Source organism: Prenolepis imparis, unplaced genomic scaffold (assembly GCF_030444845.1).
Source record: "Prenolepis imparis isolate NDT839.2.m4 unplaced genomic scaffold, iyPreImpa1.0 SCAF_10, whole genome shotgun sequence".
Lineage (NCBI taxonomy): Eukaryota > Metazoa > Arthropoda > Insecta > Hymenoptera > Formicidae > Prenolepis > Prenolepis imparis.
The window spans coordinates 9665607-9689175 of NW_028141168.1; the positions used below are offsets into that span (position 1 = coordinate 9665607).

The 23569-nt window shown below is 39.8% G+C and overlaps 2 protein-coding genes across 4 annotated transcripts in view; one reads left to right on the forward strand and one right to left on the reverse strand.

The window, feature by feature from the left end:
* LOC145942083 (uncharacterized) overlaps positions 1–19253 on the forward strand; it is a 29016-nt gene extending 9763 nt beyond the window's left edge. The window contains exons 2-5 of one of the 3 annotated variants that reach the window (XR_014426304.1): positions 916–1046; positions 2199–2276; positions 17733–18945; positions 19057–19250. Coding sequence is in view for 2 of the 3 variants with exons in the window: in XM_083048575.1 (XP_082904701.1) it covers positions 978–1046; positions 2199–2276; positions 17733–18761 (1176 nt within the window). In the remaining variant the exon portion in view is untranslated. Of the gene's footprint in view, positions 1–915; positions 1047–2198; positions 2277–17732 lie in introns of all 3 variants that reach the window. The other 2 variants (XM_083048575.1, XM_083048576.1) reach the window with 2 other exon arrangements.
* Positions 1–23569, reverse strand: part of LOC145942085 (uncharacterized) — a 374660-nt gene that overhangs the window by 166630 nt on the left and 184461 nt on the right. The window lies entirely within an intron of this gene.

Below are 23569 nucleotides of genomic sequence, written 5' to 3' on the forward strand. Positions count from 1 at the left end.
TTTAATATGGAAATAATCACTTGCAAAGAAATTTCTCGCTGCAAGTTCTAACAGCTTCAAGCAACTGTATCACGCATAAATGCTCGAGAGAATGTATATTCGCGATTATCTTTCGCTCTCGTCTGCAACGAGTTTCACGCGATAAGACGATTCAATCGTCCACTCAACGCAGGTGCTTTTCGTAAGCACGTCGTCATCTTAACGGAAGCGGGACCAAGTGTAGATCGGTGTAATTCGTGTTATCGCGCCGAGCGAACAAAGAGCATCGATTTAGATTAGAAAAGTAACGGGTAATTTGCGTGCGTACCGTTAAATGCACCTTTTTAAACGATCTAGATAAGATAAAAGGAGAGACAGACATTTCCACGCATTTGCACGTTTCACTCAAGTCTCGCTCGACCTCATCGTTTTGCTGTGTCTATTCTAAGAAAATGTTCTAGTATATTTTTTTTCTAACAATATATATAAAGGATACGATTACTTTTTCTCACGTAAATCAACTTCAATTCAATTTATCTATAAGAGGAAAAAAATAATTTCAAATTTTTAGATGAACAAAGACTATAATCTAATAATCTAGTTTTGTGCATTACACATTAAGAAATTTCTATATTTATACATAAAAGATTTTTTTTTCCTGATCAATGCGACGTGACTATTACGAAGAGTTGGATTTGAAGACACAGAAGTCTGAGCATATTATATGTATAAAAAATTTTAAGCAAAGATTAAAACAAAGAAAAAATATGTGTGAAGATTTTATTTATATTTATTTTTATATTTTATTTTATTTATTTAACTTTTGTAATTTCTGAATTTTTGTATAACATCGCAGAGGATAAAAACATTATGAATACTTGAATAAATTTTGGGAATTTTTATTTTTTATTTATTTATTTATTTTTTTTTTTTCAGAACTACAATCGTGGAAACTGGTGCAAGTTGAAATCATTAACTTTGACCAATTGTTTGATCTGATGATTTTTCCGAACGAGAACAGCCAAATGCCGTCTAGAAGAATGAATGGAGGACAAAGAAATCGAGAGGTACAGATCTTACTTTTTTTTAAATAAAGCGCAATAAAACAAGTGAAAGAGGAGAGTTAGCAATCATGTCGCGAGAAAATTTTAAAATCTTAACAAACCGACTCTTCTTCAACTCATTTTCTTTAGTTCATTTTCGTTTTATCATCCGTCTTTAGCAACCCATTTTGGATTTTCGTTTAAATATTCCTCTCCCCCCTCCCTTTCTTTCTCCATGTAAACATTTTGCAGTAAATTTAAATTTTTATTTTCATTATTTAAAAAAAAATGTATCGTGACTTCAATCAAGCTCAATCATTTTATTATAACTATCAATCTTTTCAGCGTTACATAGAATCTTATTAAAATTACGACTCATAAAAGCTGGTCTTTCTGAATGTTGGTTCCTTTTTTCATCGTATAAATTTTAAGTCGAAAATTTTTATACCATATCGTCGATAATCAAAGAACTCGAGAACGATGAAAAACACCGTTAATTGTAATTTCCTTATCGGATCATCAATATATGGTCTAATTTTATTCAGTTTATTCGAAAAATAGGTTTCTCGCTCCGACACTAAGTCGAAGCAGATGGCACCGTTTGCCGAGATAGCGCTGATTTATGACATGCCGGTGGGTTAAAACGAGTTTCGATTCAAGCATTACGACAGGGTAGAGAAACATAGATTCGGAAAAGAAGAGAACCTAATGATTCTTCGGATATCCATTTCGTGCCCTTGGGCAAAGATGTAATCGTCCTCTGCTCAAAAACTCCGTGTCCAAAGAATATATACACGAAAACACTCTCATCATCGCGATATTATTAACATTATATATACTTTGTAATTCAAAGTTACACAAGACTTCATTTAAAAAAAAAAAAAATCGAGAGGAGACATTCTCGAAAGATCTTTATTGTGCTATCATTGTCAGCGTATTCGCGTATAAGAAGTTCCGCCATATTTCCAATTAGTTTTCTCGTACTCTAAATCCTGTTTAAACACATCTGTAAGATATTGTGGGAGGAAATAAAAATCGAAACGAACGTAGAGAGAACCGGTTTGCGCCCCACCATTCAACACCAATCGCGCTTTATTCATCCAAGGATGAGTCGAAGCAACTAACTCTCTGACATATCTTTTCTTTGAATAATTCTTATAATTTCTATAATTGCAGATGAACCATAAGTGCAGCGTATGCAAGGAGCCTGCAGCTGGTTATCATTTTGGAGCATTCACATGCGAGGGTTGCAAGGTAAGAGACGATGACAGATTTGTCAATATATAATAAAGATTACATGATAAAATCCGGGTTAAATTTTACGGACTTTGTAACATGACGCTGACAATTCGCACAACAATATCTCTCGTCACACATTCTGTTCGTGTTGCGTGCGTTATATAACATTTGTGATGCAAATTCTACAGCCTTATGAAGAGCAACGCAAATTACGAAGTCGCAGCTCCGCCACGTTTTCAAATAAGCGGTAAATAAGTCTGTCTTTATTTCACGGAATTATCACAACTTTGCATACACAATTCAGATTATAGTTCACATCAGAATTCACTCTCAATAATAAGTCAATAAGAATTGAAAATTATCATATCCTCATTTCATTGCCAATAGTATTCTGTTAATTTATATTATTAAAAAAAATTATACATATGATATACTACGTAAAATCAAAAGAAAAGAGAGATATTGTCTCCTAATAAAACCACTTGTGCGCAATTCTAATGTAGTGAAAAGAAAGAGAAACAAAGTAAGACAACGATTTATCAGCAAATTCTCATTGAGAAAAAAAACAATCTTTGACAAGAAATAAACGGAAGTAGTTTCTACCCGATATTAACCTGCTGCGAGGATTTTGCAAAGTCGTAAAAGTCGATACGCCGACGATGAGTCGGCGTATGCGATGCGTGCACGCGTTTCGCACTCTAGTTTAAAGAAGAAGCAATTTAATAAGCCGTGACAAATGCGAAAACGAAAAGACTCCGATGGTAGAGATCCTCCGTCCGTAGTAATCACGGTCAACGAAAGAGGTGAGAAAGTCTGATATATGGAAAAGGTGAGCGCACGCGAGAGGCAAACGAGAGAAAAAAAAAGAAGAAAAATCGCTTGCCCGACTCGAATCCATAAGTGGACGAGAGACTCGAGCGCGACTAATCGATTATCTCGGATCGTCCTCGTTCGACGAAGATGCTCGGGTTGCGGCGAGTCGCGACCAGTATTCCGGAAATAACGTATCGATAGAATAATAACATTATCTCAAAACATAATGGGCCGCTATACGTTATCACTTTAGCTAGGACCGCAAAGTAAAAAATTATATGTTTCTTTCTAATTTTTGATTTTATTCTATTACTTTGGCGCGATGTGTAATTAAAGATTTTATAATTGTTGAAACAAATTAAAAAATAAATAAATAAACAAATCTTTCTTGAATCAGTGCGGAAAATAATGAAGAAAAGCGGGGATATTATGTCGATCGCGGTTCGCTCCCGCGATTAGTCACGTGGAGCGTTACAGTCGCGAATAACATTCAACAGGTGGATTCAACAGGTGGCATTCAACAGGTGGATTCCGGCGCAACCACCTGTTGAATCCATGCGTACGCTTCTAGTAGTCAAGCACGCAGCATATATATGTATATGTATCGATAAACGACGACGACGGTGATCGAGTCTCGTTAAACTGCGCTTAGATCTTCGAGAGGTATTGACTCTTGTTCTCGTCCTCTCATTAATGTACATTACACCGTAAAATATCGATAGCCATACTAACATAAGTGACCTATCTGATAATAATTGAGGTTCATTAAGACAATAACGGGCAACAGTGTTGTTCTTATCGCGCGTTTTCTGAAGCGAAATAGCAGATAACGTTTGAAAGTCAATTAGACTTTCCTCTCGTAATTAGAATGAACTGGGAAAAAATATAGCTGTGCCTGGGGATCTTAAGAGAATAAAAAGAAACGTTTTAATTGAATTTATTAAAAATCCATTCTTATAAGATTATTATAAATGATATCGGCATTAAACAAATTAATTTATATTATATAAAAAAACTTTTATCCACATACACATAAGATCGATTATGAATCTTCGGGCGCGATAAAATTGTCTATAATTCTGTCTTTTTTTCATTTCCAAACTATGCCTTTCGACACGATTGGTTATCAATATAATTATCATTCGCGCGCAAGTAAAATTAATCGACATTTTACACCTCGCACCTTAATTAATTAATGAACGCGAATGACTGATTTAATAGTACGATACCACCCGAAAAATTAATATCACCATCGTATACGTCACGTCGTGTAGTTATGCAACTATATACCAGCGGGAAGGATCGCCGCTCTCACGAAGTTTCGATGTTATCGCGAGATATATAATAGTGTCATCGAAACCCTGATATGAAAAAGGACGAGCGAGGGAGAAGGAGAGAGGGGGGGAAGGACACAAAAGTATCGCGACGAGAATTAAAAGGTACTCGCTCGGGCGACCAATTTTTCTCGCACACACATGCACAACGACATAGGGCGAGCACCGCGGGTGCATAGTACTAAGTTCCATGATCTCTAACCTCGGTCGATTCACCTTCTCCCTTCGATGGGCATTTGGAAATATTTGAAATAATTTAGCGGTCGTGCACACACACGGCGGCCACGGACGAAGAAACGAGGTACACTCATTAGCATACTAACGACTGTCCCTCGAATTCTCCGCGTAACATCGAGAGGGGGGCGCGAGTTCCCCTGTGCTTTCTCTCTGTTCTACCTTCTTCACGTGCGCGACGGCGACGACAACCGCGTGTGGCCCCTTTTGCTCCACGCTCCGGATTTTTTCCTCTCTTCCATTTTTGGTACCAAGCGAGCAGCACGCGCGCGAACGTTCGCAAACATATGAAAGATCCAAAATATGATGTTACTTTGAACGCGAAGCAGGAGCGGATCGATCACGCGATAATCTCGCTCGAACCCGATTCTTTTTGCAATCGTAGAAATAAAAAATCTTTTGCCGATAATGCTGTACAAAATAAATCCTAATAAAATTAAAAGAAAACTACAATTATGATTAGTTTAAGCGTCAACAGCTTTGGTTTTTTCTCTCAAAGAAAGTGACGCGGTTAATTAAGCGAGAGAATTCGCGTGTTACCGATGCGTCCCTGTTTCGTGAATCGTCATGGTTTTTCGGATAGCGTCCGAATTCCACATTTGTCGTCCGGAACGCGTTCAAATAAAGGAGAGCCAGGTCGTTCGAAGGCCGAAGCATAAAGCAGAGCCGAAGGCAGGATCGCCAAAAGATGGTGAATCGTCGTGACGCGTCGCATATGATGAATATTAACGCGAGCGACCTGGCCCAGGGCCTTTTCCTCTCTCCGTCTCTCGCTTCTCTCCGGTGCACTAATTTGCAGAAGTTCGCTCGCTTGTTAAGAGGAACACAGAAGACGGCCAAGATCTAGATTCGGGTCAGGCGTCGCGTTTTACTTATAATGTAAATGCCATTGTTTTTCGAGACTTCAACGGTCCGCACATTATGCGCGGCCGACATTGCAAAAATTTTTCGCCGCTTCTCGTCTTGCCCTCCTCCTCCTCTTCGACCGAAGAAGAAGAGTATGATTCAGAGGACGCGGTTATTCATCGTTCAACAATGAGGGCTCTCGTCCGAAAAGTCAAAACCATTACAACCGATCCAGGACAGAGTTGGCATAAACGCGTACCCGACAAGGATTGCTTTCTTATGCATCGGAGTCGTCGCGTCGACCACGACTGACTTTTTATGCCGAGCTTCCGGCAACGACGAGAATTCGAAAAGACACTTAAGCGAAGAACAATGACTTCCGGCGAGAGCGATACACGTTCGAACGACGGAACAGGATGAAATATATTTCAAGGAGTCAACCATGTACATAGGGTGCATAGAAATTATCCTTCGAATTTAGTTACCGCGTACCATAGCAAATAATGTTTATTTGAAAAAATCCACAAAATGGCTATATATGTACTTTTAGCGTATTTAAATCAGTGAAGAGTTTTGATGAGATAAAATAACAAACATTAAAAATAAAATATCTAAGAGAGATTACTGGATATAGAAAGTAAATGAGATTTTTCTCGTTGCTAAAAAATCAAAATGTGAACAAATGGCCATTAAATGTGCACTTAAGGAAAATCAAGGAGCACGTTCGAAGTATTTGACGACGTCGACGACGTGTGTGCGTGTACACGAGCGAAACGAAAGTGGCAGTCCGGCGAAGGAGATAACACTCTGAGAATAGCGTGGTAAAAATTGTCGGCTCGCTTGATTTCCTCGAGCGATTTCTCGGCCGCGGTAGAGATTGTCGAAGTCCCGTCACGAACGACAAATTAGGCGACCAATTTAGCTTTTCCCTTTTTCTTGCCAAGTCCATCAGTCCGTTCTCTTGAGGTGATATATATCGACGCCCTTTAAACACGGAGTAGGTTCGCGTCTCGTGTGTCACCGTCGAGAATTGCGATCCACACGTTTTCCTTTTGTCGCAATCGTTTATTTCTTGAATCGCGACGATTTGCGCAAAATCACGACACAGAATTAATGCTACTGTTTGCGATAATCTCAACGAGTGTATATGTACATAGTACATGTTCTTTGTACAGTTTAAATGAGAGTAAAACGTATTAAATAATTAGCAAAATAAGAGCATAAAATAAATGTGTATAATACAATATAAGAACGGGGCAAAGCGAGATAAAATGAGGGAGCGGGACAAAACGGCAAAGGAGACACGGAGAGAGAATATATATTCGCATTATAAGAGTGCCGTAAAACCGATTATAGACCTAATCTCTTCGCCCTTATCTTTCCTAGTACAGTTAGCTCTCTCGTAAAGCGACATTACGACGAGAAAAGAAGGCAGAGAGAAATGGCATAAGTTGTGCTCTTGGCACGTGTTAACACGCGGCAAGAATCCGCGCGGATAGTTTTCCTCGCCTTCCTAGCTCCGTCGCACGTAAAGCGGATCGCCGACTTCGTGGAAGCGCGAGGTTGCAAAGCGCTTTTTAACTGCGGCTATTACGTCGCCTAATTGCCGGTCATTTAAATACCGCCGCTGCGAAACAGATAGACCGCGATACGAGGAGACCGCGGGCAAAGAGCGCGAGAGACTCGGGAAGGAAGCTTAGCTTAGGCGCCGGCCGACATTGACTCTCGAGCGCGCAGTCGTTGCATTCGATAATTGTAGAAGCGCGGCAGATTGCAGGGTGGCGAAGCTGCACCAAGAGTTTCGGATCGTGACGCTGAAAACCGCCTCGATCTATAAATCCGAATCACGAAAAAAAAAAAATATATTAGCTAAATTATTACACCTGAAATTTATTAGTTACCATGTCTAAATTTTAGCTCTCTCTGGTAAATTTCAGTGTCAAAAAAATCGGTGCAACGATTTACATACACATCGATTTGTCAGCATGCTCGGTTTATTCGCTCGTATAATTGTCCGCGCGATGTAATTGAATCGGCGACGCGATTCTGCCATATCGAGTTCTGAATCTCGCCCACGGAATCGGGAAAAGTGGCAACCTCAAGAGTCGTGGATGACCGTCTTTCGCGGATAAAGATTGCGTCGCTGAATTCCCCGAGACCAGAGATCGTCGTCGTCGTCGTCGACTGTACTCACTCGGTCAGCTATACGTACGGATAGTCGGACAGTTGTCCCCCGACAAAGGGGGACAACGGGATTCGCGGGATTGCGTAACACCGTGCGTGCGAGCGCGTGTTCGGCTTGGCTTTACAAGTTTTTGCACAATTCGGTTACTCGTCCGATCGTTGGACGTACACGGGGTTCGGGCCAAGATTGGCGACGCAATAGCGACGGCACCAACAACGACAAAACAACCGGTCCTCGTCCGCGCGGAGAAAAAGTACGCCATTTAGGGGCGCGTGCGACAAATGCCGAGAGAGAGGCTGAAATTATCTCAAATCAGCTGGCATGCCCGGAATCCTAGACCGATTTGTAACGCCATAAAACGACGTAGAGAAATCAAAATCGTCCGTGATCGTGAAAAGAAATGAAAAACTATTTATATAGAAAGCGAATGCGGCTAATAAATAATTAATAAATTAAAAGTAATTAAACAATAACAATCAAATAAAATAATAAATTACACGCTAAAAGGCCGATAGAATACGCAACCAACAACGACGTTGTAGTAATAAATTATTTGTGATGTGTAAAAATGTAATATAACGGTACTGAAATTACGTGATAATGACTATGTTCAAACATGAATATAAAAAAAACAATTGGAAATAATCTTGAGATGATGGGAAAATAGAGACAGAGAGTAATTCTCGAACGGTGGGAATCAGGGGAACTGAATATTTTTCCCGGATAAATGAGAATGTCACATTGCGGAATGACATTTCGGTAAGTCGATCAGCGGCGAGGCGATAATTCTTCTCGAGGGAGAAAACGCGACAGTTTTCCGTACGTGAGGAGAATCGAATGGAGAACCTCGCATTTTACGCCTTGCCAAATGGAGAACACGAACGGTGCGAGTCGCGTGATTCGAACGTCGATCTACACAGATCGGCGTTCCAGGAATTCAGTTTCCCGCGAGAACGACGAAACGTGTCGCCGGACCTCTAATCGCGATCCTATGAATTGATTCCGCGAATGAGTTACGTGCGCGTTTAGCGCGGCTATTATTCACGTGACGTTATGTAGTTCTTCGCGATGAGCTAAGTGACGCGGCAAATATAATTTTCGCTTTGGCAACGCGACACGTCGCGGATCAATACACGTTGCCGCGATCAAATGAGAAAATCTGTGCTCGAGGTTGCAGTAATTTTCATCGCCTCACGTTCGCGACCTAGTGACAAATTTGTCTTTGTATAAGATCTTTGTTGCCTTGAATTTGATTTTAATATGCTTGATACATTGAATGTAAATACTTGATTTTTTTGAAAGAGAATCAAGTTTATTATAATTTTAATTTGATTAATATTGCAGAAAATAGAATATAATTAATGCTTTATGATTTCGTATTTTATATAGAAATTCCGCATTATTAAATTTAATATTTATACCATTTAATATTCAATATAGAGGATTTATATTTTGTCAACATAAAATATATACACCAATACTTACTAATCTTTTAGCTTGAATCGTTAGATAAAAATTTGGTTCTTTAATTAATATTCAAATTTTAATTTTATTAATTTTATGACTTCGCAAAATACATGTATTATATGTATCTGTTATTCTTACGTATCATATATGTCATATGAAATATCGCTAAACGTTTGGTCCCACGCCAAGCGAAAACGTAATAGGTGCCGAGCGCGGCGATAGTCACGCTATTACCTAAAGGGACGATTAACCCCCGCGAGAAACGTGAATGACTCGCGAGGAAAAAGACGAAAATTACTTTTGGAAGTAAGAGCATAGGCTGCGGTATTATCAGATTTCTCGTATAAACGTTCTGCGAGAAAGCCCGTTGTGGCACATCTCGCGGAATTCGGCGTGCAGGATCCGTCGTGCACGAATCCCGAGGTCACGGCACGAACGCGTGACACGGGGCGATGAGGGCGATGAGGTGAGTTAGGTGCGTGATTATATATGTATATGCATGTATATATATATATACATCTTCGCGGAGATGTGCGGGGAGGGATCAGAAAGTCGAGAGACAGTCGACACGGCCACACCGCGACTCCAATAGCATCGCCGGCATAGCTGGACAGGCCATTTCACATTCCCACGTCCTTAATATAGATTGTTGATAGGCGCGAGCGAGCGAACGAGCGAGACGGGACGAACGGGAATATACATAATGGTACCGGGGTGATGGCGACGGAGACGAGAGGAAAGAGACGGGCGCACGTTTGCAGGGTCACGCGGTGCGAAGCGCGGCGAGGGACGAATGGAAAGAAATGGACCGAGAGAGGAGACTTAGATGCGCCGCGAGTGCGACGAGAACGCGATTCGTTGCGTTACGACCTAGAGAAAGAGAGAGAGAAACGTCGCGGCACAGGTGTCTCGCCAAAGAGGATGAGAAAGAGAGACACGACTGCCAGCTTCGGCGGTGGTCATATCATTGTGCGATCACCCAGCGAGCGACGTACAATTACGCGAATAATCGTCGAGTGTCGTCGCTACTCTGACAATCGATAGAGCGGATCAGCTGAGCGATTGACAGATCCTCGACGGAGTCCATCTCGTCCAGGCGCAAACCGGAATATTTATTATTACTTAATTATCCTCTTTTAAACAATCTAATCTCTAGCGAGATACCATTCACAAAATTTGGAGGTGATAAATAGCAACCGCGAGAGAGGATGCGATCATCAATCGTCAATGCGATTCCGCTTGTGACAACTCGAGGCGACTCGTTAACATCTCGAGCGAGCACGACATTAGCATATGAATGCGCGTATCGGCGAGTGACCCTGATATACGCTTGGTCGCGAAGCAGCTCCGTATTTGCGCGTCATCATTGCGCGACATCCTTGCTCGCGACCGATCCATCCTTTGCCTCTCCTGTTTCCTCGCTCGCTAGCTTTCCCAGATGAAGATGACGCGGCACGCGTAATTTACGACGATCTGGATTTCGTATCTTGGCACTACGTGGCACTTGTTCTACCAACGCGGTCGCGACTGCGCTAATAATAATCGATTACATAGCCACCGCGCCGTTTCCGCTGCGACATATGTCGTAATGCCCGCTAATGATTTTTCCTCTTTCCCGATTGTGAATTATCCCGCAATTTGCTCCGACACGGATTCCAGATAGAGCTTAAGCTACTCGAGGAAAGAGTCGACTGAGGTGATTAATGACGCTGTTTCCGCGTAAAAACGTATCTAGATCCCGTCTGGTTATTTTTAATCGTTTATCGTTTCGCGGCAGATCCGCGTTCATTACGGCACAGGATAATTGTGTGTTCTCGCAATTACGTAGGCGCGCCGTAACAGACGTATGTACACGTAAATCGCGATCCGCTTCATTACACACCGTGGAATCTATCCGATAATCTGCTTTCGAGATAAATCCAATTTGTTCGTATCCGCTAATAAAATACAATATCTGCTTAAAAACATAGCGCAACATAACGAAATACAAACATTTCGCAGCGTGACGTTTGTTTTACTCAAAACGCTATATAATTGAATGATCATTTTTTACCGATTAAAACTTGAGATCGGAGATTGTTTAAAAGGCAGTTATTATCATTATTTCTATTAATATTTAGATACACTCTACATTGCATACATTTATTCAAACGTTAACATTTGTTATATAACAATAAATATTCGCGTAATAAATATAAAGGAAGCAATTATCATTACGATCAAATGTATGATATTTATACGAATATCTGTAAATTTTGTTATGAAGCTCGAAAGTAACTATGTTACGGATTTTTTGGCGCGGCTCCAAGAAATCTAGTGAAACGAGATCGTGGAAACCACGAATGAGAAGACGAAGACGGACATGACGTCATTCGGTGGCATGAACCTTGAGCCTCGTGTGCTCTGCATACTTATTTCAAGCAGAGAGCACTCTCATTTTCGTTTCAAGTGATTTCTAATCACGACGAGCATTGCAGTTGATAAATGGGTGACGAGAGGCGTTGATATTTCCGTGAATCAAAATCAATGATGCAAATAACGCGCAATAATGACTATACATCTTAGATCGATTGAAAAATATTTATGCGATTTTTTGCATTGTTGTGTGTCTTAACGTGGGAATAGCATAAAAAGTATCTTGGTCAGTTAGTTAACGTCAAAGTTCTCGTTTTCATCCTTTGCTATAAAAACATCTGCGTCATTTTTATATAACATCTATTATAGCTGAATTTTAGTTGTGATAATTAATATTTTCAACTATAATTTAACGGAGAATTTCCTCGAAACTATAACTTAAAAATATGTATAAATTCATGTTGCTAAAATTTAGGCATAATAACTAATTTCAGGTGTAATATAGGGATGCCTAAAATTTAACTATGATAGCTAATATTTTGTTCCTTGCATATAAGATAAATTAAGAGTCTAACAATATTTCAGTCTCATTTAAAATTGTAGCGATTCATTAGCAATGTATTACTAATCGAATTATTTTTCGAAATGACGTTTCTGATACGTCGCGCGACTCGACATATTACAAGCTCGAGGGGGCAGTTCAGTTTATCACGTGTGACACAAAATGCTTACACGTCCTACGGTATCGCGCCGATTGAATTGCAGATAGGCACGCACAACGACAGTTCCTAACTACAGAAACAATGGGCGTCGGTTTATTGTATGCTGATTTTCTCTCGCGGATTTTGAAAGTCCGTTTCTCCGAGGAGTAAGCGCGCGCGCCGCAATAAAATTTAATAAACCGGTATATCCGGGGTATTCCGTGGCATCGCTTTTCACCGCCGATGCATATAGCACTGCGGAATATCTCGCCGTGCTTGATATAATAATTACGATATTTGATGACGACCGCGACGCGCAGAAACTCAATCACATTTTTCAAACGTCAGTATATCATGTGCTTTTCTCTCCTATCGTTGAATTGAATTTCCCTCATCAATTCTATATACGGAATAGTGTTCGCAAGAAAATTTAATTCTATATAAAAATTACGAAAAAGAACGAAACGTCACTTTCTAATCTATTGTAACAAAACAGTTAACAATAATTGCTGCAATTTCTTCAAACAATATTAAATTGCTCTCTCAGCGCGCTACTTCATAAATTGTCTTTTGACATACGAGTACAATACATTATCTCGATATATTTCTGGGGGGGTCCAAGTTAAATTATTTTATAACTACAATATATAGTTGTAAAAAAAAAAATTTACTCTGACTGGAAATATGTCGAGACGAAACCTCGTATGTCTCGTAAGACAATTTTTCAGAGTAGTCTCTCGAAACGCGCGTTAAAAAGTGACTCACAGTACGATGTTAATCACCTGAGAGAATGGACCGCGGCCGACCGCGGCCGGTCGTTCTGTATTCGCTTTACCCACGCTTTATGGTTAGCGTCGAGAACGGCAAGATCGTATGTTAGAAACTTTTACGACGCGCCGATATGGTCGCGGGGATTTGTCCTCGGGAGCTATTTGCTTACATTAGAATCCGCTTCGATTCAAGGGAAGAGGAAGCGTTTCGAGCCCGCGTAAATACTCTCGGTCTCTCTTTACTTGAGACAGAGACGAGTACGGATTGATGCACGAGGACGATCCGCTTCGAGAGAAAGAGAAAAAGGATGAGATGCGTGCGCGGCCATATACTCGACCAGATCTGCTTCTCACGGAGAGAGAGAGAGATAAGGCTTCTCTTGACGAAGAATGCGCGGGAAGAGCTATACGACTTCGCGGGGAGATAACTGAAAACTCCGCGAAATGGATCGCCGCGAACTTGAGAATTATTTCTTCAGATTGTTACATTCTCTCGAGTGAGGCTGTCTTCAACCACGGTTGTTAATGTAATTTTACTTCTTTGGATTATCTCGCGCTATTAAATGGCTTCGCTTCAGCGTTGCCGTTAACTTTCTTTTTTTTTGCTAGTAATCATCAGGCATGGGAATAATTTCGTTTAATTATAGTTAGTTCTCTTCTTAATGTCGAGAAATAAATGCAGTTTTTTAGGTGAACATATTTTGCGCATTTATTGCACAAAAAATATAGAGAGTCGAAAGTCTTTTTAATATATATGGTAACCCAGATGTTCTATTTTAGGCGAACAAGAAAGCTGGAGATTTATGTCTGCTTCGCTTTCACGGTGAAAGTTGAGGTAATAATATCGAATAATCGCGTTTTCAACCCCGCTTTGCGCGTTACTCGTTCATTGTCGATTACTGTACTTTTGTTATCGGAGCCGCGATATTCGCGTCTAGCTCTAAAGCATAAAATGCAATTGTGTAGTTCGGTATCTAAAGCCGACTACACGGAGTGTAATAGATGGAAACGGTAGTCTTTTATCGCTGCCGACCACATTAACGCGAAAGTAATGGAATATGTACTGTTAAGTTCTGAGCAAACGATCTAAAAGAGTTCCTGTTTGCGACAAACTGCAATGACAAGCATTCACGAGCATCAACGCGCGCGAGATGGAAGAAAAGAGATATATTATCCACTGTCATACCAATTATATATCGCGCGCGCGTATTGATAATCCGTGAAAGAATGACAAGTGTTAAACAAACTCGGTCGAGATGAAGAAAAGCGAGGGAAAAAAATCACAGCGGCAAATCGCAGAAACACAGAGGTTGCACGTTCGATTTATTCTATTACGGTTCTATGACTTCTGACAGCCGGGACATCTGGAGAACGTCCGACGCTTCTCGTTAATCCTCATTGACCTACGCGGTAACGGTAGCCGGCCGCAACCCTTTCGTCCGCGTTTCACAAAGAGACGACTAAGGTGAATTACATGATGCGTACATAGATGCACCTGGGACAACGCGGTCGCGAATCGTATTTATTTCTCCGCGGTTAAGTCGCGCGACGGCAAGCCGAGGTAAATTCTTCTCTCCGCGCACGATGAGAGAATTCGCGAGGATTGCACCAATCGATCTCCTTTTCCGTTTGCGCAACGCGATCGTTCTGAAAAGATCGACCGCATTCGCGGACGTGAGGTCGGCGTTGCGCAGGACGCGACGACGACCACGAAGAGAGACGACCCATACGAAACCGCGCGCATGTACGCTGAATGTTAAACGTCGTTGCTCAAGGGCGCGCCGGTATAAGAGCGCGATGCGATCGCGCACCGGGCGTGAACTGGGCCACATGCGAGAGCAGGCGATCGTTCTCGTGCGACTTTGCTATTTAGCTCGCGCGATCGTATCAACCCTTTGCGCGGTGCCGATGGCAGTCGTTTACGTCACGTTATCATTCGTATCTTCAACGTTTCAATAGACGCTCCAGTATCCGTGTCCCGATATGTGGGAACTTTGTCGAAACGTTTTAAATCGAGAAACAGGTGAAGATAAATGTAGAAAGATTATTATAAAGTTACGAAATATCTAACTTATAAAACTGAGCGACTATATCGGTGCGGTATTTTCGGATAATTGTGTGTCAGATATTAATATTTTGGAAATTCTGAATTCAGCGGTGAATTCAAAGCGCCGATTGTCCGGCAGCTCCGTGGAACGTTGTCTCACATCGAGAGATCCTTTCATAGATCGCGATTTATCGGGTCGTAAACCGGGGCGTAAAGCCAACGGTCGCCATGCGGTTTGGCCCACATATGTACGCGGTTCTTCCTTTCCACTGTGCCGCCTGGGTCGCGGCCGTAAATCGCCGTTTTATACGATCGACCGATCGCGCCGTGGTGCAGTTCGCGGTTTCCTTCCCGTAGTTCTAACGTGCCATCTCTAGCAAGCGCGACGGGTGTCGCGTCCTATACAAAAAGAATGAATCCGCCGACTTTCCGGCAAATATCTCCCGAAAAGTGCGATTAAATCAATCAATTTTTTTCCTATTCGCACGATCTAACAATAATAACTCGGCGCATTACGACAAATTCATTTTGATTAATCGAAATCACGATCTAAGATAAGACTTAATTACATTAAATAATTTTTACTGTAATCACTCTGAAAAATATCTGATTTGATAAATTCGAAATACGATAAACGCTGTTTGTTTAAACGAAGAATTGATTGCGCTCGATAAATCGGTCTGCTTTTACGCGTACCGATAATTATGATGTTTACGAGACAATTTTCGAGCATAACCGAACGATAAATATATGCTTCACTGATCATTGGGATATTCTACGAATTACGTGAGAATGAGCGTACGAGTTTTTCCAACAACCATTCCTATTATTCCGGATGACTCAAACGGTGACATAAATGGCGCGATGATCAACCGGAAGTCCAACGAATCATGCGAATATTATACCGAGACCGACATGTAGGTCGTGAATTGGCCGCCGTGGACACTTCATCGAACGACTCGTTATTCCCGATCGGGACGTGTACCGCTACACGCGCGAGCTTTCAGGATTTCGGACCGTTACCAGCTCGCCCACGTGGCTCTTCGGTCAGGTGGAGTCCGCGGAATCCGCGTCCTTCCGCGACGACGACACGGTGACTTTTTACGTCTTATCTTCCGCCTCTTGTTCCGTAACACGCGCGTGCTAATCGATCGTGACGTAATGATTTAACAACGAGGGAAAACGTGAGAACGCGGATACGCGGAGTTGTGCGTAGATCTCGTAACAGTTCTAACGTATGCGATAACTATATATTTTAACAAAACACGATCGTGCTCTATCTTAAGGAAATCAATCTCATGAATAAAAATCACATCTACTTATGCTTGAGCATGAAAATTAGAACAGATAATCATTTGGATCGAATAAATAGAAAAGATATAAACCAATTTTTTTTTAAATTAAATATTAATGTTGATTAAACTTATGATACAATCCACTTTATGTATGCAAATGTTTTTTCTGATATTCTCTCTATATGTTATTTCATCTGTTATTTTTCAAATATTATATTTTTTGCTGAATTCTCAATGTAGGTATTTTTAGATAAAAAAAGAAAGTAAAATGTATACATATTTCTAGAAGGAAAAAACTATTGCATGCTATTAAATTATTTGAATTAAAATTAATTTTGTCTTTGAGTCCTTTAGAGAATTAAGTATGTGTATACCTTTTTAAATAAATCATCAGATTCGATCAGAAATTTCGTTTGAACACGCAAACTTAATCGAATCGACGTCTAGCCGATCAGGTGGCGCGCGCTCGCATTTTTTGACGTCTCTTGAAATTTCTGGAGGGTGTGAAGCGGCGAAAAACTGCGAAGTCGCGTCGTAAATTAGTACTCGATGACCGTGCGAGCGAGACCGCGTGCGCGCCTTTCGAAGCAGCGGGGTTTTCTCGAGGCAGTTTTATCGTCGGCCGACAGGCGTTTAACTTTACGAGCAGCCACGCCACGTATATACTCTATCTCCTCCCCCTCGTCTTTCCGCTCTTTCTCTTGCATCTCTCTACCCATTCCCTTCGCCCTTTGCTCGCTTCCCTTCGCGCATCCTCTTCGTCATTCTCTCTCCTTCTTTTCCTTTCTCGTGCGCGCCTCTCTTCTAGGCGCAGGCATGCTAATTCACGTGACGCGCGTAACATTAAACTCTGACGTTTAATCCGGTAGAAATGTGCGTGGCTTACACGCGGGCACCGACCGTCGACCCTTTATATGGTTCGGTCGTACGGAGGTTTCTCTCGTGGACGTATCTGATAATATCCGGCGTGAAAATACGACGCGGGCCTCGATCGTGATAATGCTTCGTTTGTCTTGATAATCCGATTAATTTATACGAATGCGCCGCTTCGCGATTCCCCCCGACGTGTCGAAAGTCAAAGGTTGAGCCGGAGATTTCGCGCGAAAATTCATGATCAATCGACAATCGTAAGACTATTATAAATGTACAGTACGACGGATACATACATACATTTGTAGATCAATTTAACGAGCGTGCATTAATTTCTACAGATGCGTCAGCAAAATATTCCGTTCTTTAATCTCGTTATGTGATTTTCAGTGGCGTAAATCTGAAGGTGTTATCAAGGTGTTTTGAATGTGAAATTGCTAATTTAACGCTGTAATTGCAATAATAAATTTGCGACTTCTTTCATAAAGATTTCTTTTATATTTCAAAATTTTTATATTTCAATTAACAGCAATTATTATTATTTTCTGTTACAGTCTTTCTTCGGTCGCACATATAGCAACCCCGCTAGTGTGTCAGAATGTAAGAACGGCGGTAATTGCGTGATTAACAAGAAGAGTCGTACATCCTGCAAAGCCTGCCGATTGAAAAAATGCTTGTTAGCCGGTATGTCCAAGGCAAGCTCACGTTACGGCCGACGTTCGAATTGGTTTAAGATGAACCACGCATTGATCCAGTCGCTAGAGAAGGAAGAAGATAAAGGGAGCGAACATCTCCACGTTCCGTCCTTCTTTCATCTATCTTCTTTACTACCGCAATCTTACGTCCCTTTAGAGGATGAGAGAGATGCTGCGTCGACCAGTCAAGCAAACTCAGAAAATCATGCCAACGATGCCGCGAGTTCTCACAACAACTGGCTTGCCAAGTTTCAGTCGCAATTACCTGTCACACCTATTCAACCTATCCAAGTATCTACCTTGAATGAACTTGTATCATCGTCGGTAGATAATCAAATAAGGCAACAAAGCCCAATTACAATGCAATATGCAATGACTTTATCAGAGCCCTATCGATCGGCGGTATTGGAAGCAATATCAAGAACTACATCCGAGAGTGATTTCAGCGATGAAGAACCTAATCTCGATGTAGAGTCTAAGAGCAGTTCGAGCCGAGTTTCACCGTTCACCAACAAGATAGATGAACCAACACAATCCAATTCTAGAGTGTCGATCAATGGCAGCCTAATGCTTATGAACACTCATAATCCTTATTTAAACACGTTATATCCGATACCAAGTATGATCACACCGACGACATACTCGGTGAGAGGTGGTGACTCACTTCTGGTCAGTCCTAATCCTGGTGGTCTCGCCGACGAGCTGGACGAACCGATAGACCTCAGCATGCGGGCGAGCGGTAGCTCATCGCAATCTAATGAGTCGCCGAAAAAGAAGGGTGAGAAGGAGGAGCAGATAAATGACAGCGACAGCTCGTCTACGGAGGAAGGCGCGGCAAACCCACTCGATTTAACACTCGACGCTACACCCTTGAAATTAAATCTTTAAGATCTACAAGTCGATCTAAACAATTTCTAAAGAGAGAGAGATATCAAACGAAGAATCTATGATAATGATAAATTTATTGATGAAAAGGAAAGAGCTAAATAATAGTGATAAAGGAGATTACTTCCGCGATGAGAAGACAACAGCGATGCTGATTGAGAGAAAATGTCGGTCGTTTTGATTATTGGTAGGCAGTATCATCATGAAAATGTGTTCATTTTGTACAAAGAAAGGAGTGTACAAAGGAAACACGAAGAGTCCTTTGTATCTGTATTATAAATGATTTAATTTATTTCAGATTAGCTGAGTAATCTCGTACAGCCTTTGAATGGATGCCGTTTTAAACAAATCAAGAATCAAAAATAATAATTACATATAGTTACTGTTGCCTCAAATATTACACCGACATAACTATGTAAAAAGATATTACATGTATATCTATTCAGAAATTTCATTATCAAATTTGTCATTTTTTTTATTGCATTTTAAATAAAAGAAAAAAAAAAAGATATACACAAACTTAGTCATATTATTTAAATAGATTTCCAAGAAATTATTGATTGTGAAGAAATGCGCTTTTTGCTGATAAAATATAAAAAATTAATTATATAATTAATAATTACGCATAGTGAGCCAAAGTGAAATATTTTGATATTGTTTGAACTCTTTGCACTCATATATCTACTCTCAATTATGTAATGTATGTTTTTCTATGTTTTCTAAAATACATTTGAATTTATAAATATAATTATAATGTTTATTTAAGTGTATATAATTATTTATTTTTAGAAAATCATATAATTAAGAGTACAAAAAATGATGAAAAATCTTGTAAAATCTAAGTCACATTTCATCATTTCTTTCTTATATTTTGCATAAAAAACAGGTCAAACAATTTATTATTATGAGTTGGCTGATACACTGTATTTAAATTATTATGAGTGCAAAGGGTTAATTTAATATATTTATATATCACAGCATATTCAATTGTAGGGCAATTAAATGAGAACATTTAAATGTTTCTGTTGCTTTTAAAAATAGAAAAAAAACTTTTAGGAAAAAGATATTTTTACAAAAGTTGTTTTTAGAGATTTCAAAACTTTTTTTTTTTAAATATTATGTTTCTTTCTTATGCAAATCGATGCTAATCATGCATTATAAAAATAAGAAATATGAAAAGTACGAAAGCATTTATCTTTCGATTATCTTAATATGCATTTTATAGGAAATACGCAGAATAGGAAAAATTAATTCATAGAAGAGAAAATGATATGATCCACTTAAAAACACATAGTAATGATCTTGAAATATCTAAAACAATAATTTTAAAGAGAAATTTATTTCCACCCTCATATTATCCTCCCTCCATTCTCAATACATCAATGACATTACATTGGAGGATTTAATGTGGTGGATAACACTATTATTATATACACGTACGATTTCCATACATGTACGTATAGCTGAGCATGTGTGTATGCACGCACGTACGTATTAATGGGGATAACAAACGAGAGAGACAGACTTGAGGCAGTACATCAGTCCACTGCGACTGGTTGCACCAGTCGAGCAATAAGCAATCGTTTCAATCCGTCATGACTCTATGCATGAGTTAAGCAACACTGTTGTGTACAGAACAATTTTAACCGTCTGCGCGCGACTCCCGCTCGGCACGAATGAAATATCGACAAGTTGGCTTACAAGTCCGCGATTTGATCGCAACAAAAGCGAATTTCCACGAGAACGGTAGCGATCGGAGAAATTTCTTTTAACATGAGTGTAAATCTTGAGAAATGAAGTACATAAACGTAAGGAGTGATTGATTACTACCATTATTTGTTCTATTTGTGTCGGAAATTCGCTTAGCGCAGAATGGTAATTTGTATCATAGTAGATAGAAAATATTTGTTATTAATTTTAATTCAATGTATATATATAATTATCTTTAATTATTTTATTCTTTTTATATAATAGTTTTATATAATGCAATTATGTAGAATTTGAGTATTGTCAAGAAGAAATACGACTATTTTCTTAACATGATTTTTATACAGAGAAAAACCGAGATAAACCCATATAAGTTCGAATCTTATTTATATCCAAGTCTGCTGTTATCACGATATAAAAAAAAAAAATTCATCGAAAAGGAAGTTCCATCAGATTTGAAATTAAATCAAATTAATATAGCACGATGTTTTATTTATTTATTTTAAACAGTCCTAATGATAAATAGGCAATCCTATTAATTTCGATTTTCGTTATTATTAGACTTTTATTAATTATAACAAATAAAAAATGCAAAATTTCAGAAATTATTTAATATATCTAAAAATCATAATCTAATTACGTCCATTATTATGTAATAACAATGCGGCGCGTCGATTAAATAATTTGCGTATTAAAGTGTCAATTTAATTTTTATCTAAGATGTTATAATATTAAAAATGCTTTTAATTTTTATTTTTTGTAATTGATACTAAACAAAAAAATAATCCGCTTCGCTTATTATTAGAAATTTTATTTCTGCGAAAATTTATATTGCAAGTTCTAATATAATATTATAAATGGAGAATTCATTCTTTTAAACAATTTTAAAAAAATTCGGCACAGTTTGCTTTTAAGATCGTAGAGACGTAAAAAATTGTTGATAGATCGATCTCAATCGAAATGCGAAACCAACGAGGAAGAAAGCCATCGACAGACAGCGCTGCGCAGATTTCCGCCAGACTGGACGTGATCGAAAAGCCAATATCGAATAAGCTTGCTCGTTCCCGGCCGCGAGAGAGAAACGATCCGTCTAATGAACCGATCGCTGTATCGATTAACGCCGGTGGAGACCAATTGGTTGCGTGTCTCGTCAAATTTGTCAATGGGTGCGAACCTGCCACCGACGTAACGGTCTCACGTGCTCGAGCGTAACCATTTAACGAAATTAGACACTTGGAATGTAGAGGATATACAAGGATAGAAATAGGTGTTCGAAAAAAAGTGTAATGGAACTAAGAAGGTGAAAAAGAAATAAAGTGGTGATTAGCGGCATTATGCGACGAGGATGTTACAAATTGCCATGTTTGATTATAGCATGAGCGAAAGATGGCCGTGAGTAAAAAGTGTTTAACAAAAAGTGCAGTCGAATAGCAACGGGGCTTTTTACTGATTACGCCATGTCTGCCTCGTGTTAAAAAAAGATTCATCAGAAATAAATGGCGTTTCCTTACTACCAGTTAATTTGCTCCCACATTTTAGTATTGTCTCTTTCATCGAAATCGTCGTAAATCTCATTACTTATGCATAAATAATAATAATTCTTTAACTTTAATTTATTCTTAATTAATTTTTACTTAATTTTATCTCTGAAATTTTTCATAGTTTTTCACTTTCGCAAAATCAATTAAAGAAATCGTGATCATCGAATACGATCGAAACAAATCGAAAAAAAGAGTATGCAATAGGAAAACGGAAATAAAAAAAAAAGTCACGACTTGCTCTATTCGTGCGCATATATACTTCCATCAAGTACGTCCGCGGAAAAGATTTCAGTATCGTCGTTCCGTGTCGACGTACACGTTCATGCCGGCCAATCAGTAATTTACGATCGTCGAAGGGCGCTAAAAGCATCCAGATTGAGTCTCTTAAATGCAAGCTGTAACGTTTGCTCCTCGGGACGTCTCTCTTCTATCCTTTCTTCGCCTTTTCTCTCTTTACCTTTTACGTTCCTCTTCTCGTGCATGTCGTACGTTGTACGCGCATACATATACACGTAAACTCGCGCGTGCGTGTGCATAAGTGAGGCGTGTTAATACATACGAGAGAGACTCTTGAAGAACGGAGCCGCTCGACGCGGTCCAATTACTTTAAATTGAGTTATAACCGGATCAAATTGCCGATAATTGGCGATTGCATAGCTTAATCGGGTGCCAGGCCTCCTCTCGTCTTTTCCCTCCCTCAATTCCATCGAGCCGACACCGTCAACGAACGCGCCTCTCATCCTCTCATTTGACGTTGTTCACCTTGTGTATGAAGTTATTTTGCAAAGTGGTTTTCAAAAGAGAGGGTGGGCGTGCAGAAGAGAACAATGAGAGAGACGGATTGAGGGCGAGAGAGGTTTTTTTCGCGAGTATATGAGAGTGAGCGACTGAGCGCGTGCGTTCTTATCCTTCGACAATACAAATTGCTGATTATGCGCCCGGCTTTTATGTGCCTTCTAATTGGGCCGCCTCGACTCTTGGGAAAGATCGACCGATCGCACGATCGGCCCTCGTTAACCCCTAACGCTCTACGTGCACGCCAGGGATCTGTATAAGCCTACATACTTCACGACGTCGTCTATCGGTACCGACGAAAGCTCTCGCGTCGCACTCAACAAGCGCACTCAACGCGGTTATCTCCTTAACTTATTTATGACATCGTGAAAGAATCGGAATTAAAAAAAAATTATTTTTTCTTTTTTTTTAAACACGATTGTTATATTTGTTTTTACGATAAGAGAATTGTGGAAAGAACTATAGAATTTTCTGATAAATTTTTAGGAAGAGAATGCGTTTGCGGAAATGATTTAATCCGAAACTTACGCGAAGCACTGTTCAGATTTAATCAGATGAAATCGTACATCTAATCTCAGCATGCTGACTTAATCACCGCAGACTTAATCGCCGCGGTTTGTTTCTACAGTTAATTGAGCGCGGCTTATTATTATAGTTTATAAGAGTAACATATCTTCGTGCTCTCATATATATCCGTGTTTCTTACATCATGTATGTATAATAGGCTTATTCGAAATTGCAGCAGCGATAACATCTCCCTCGAAGTCT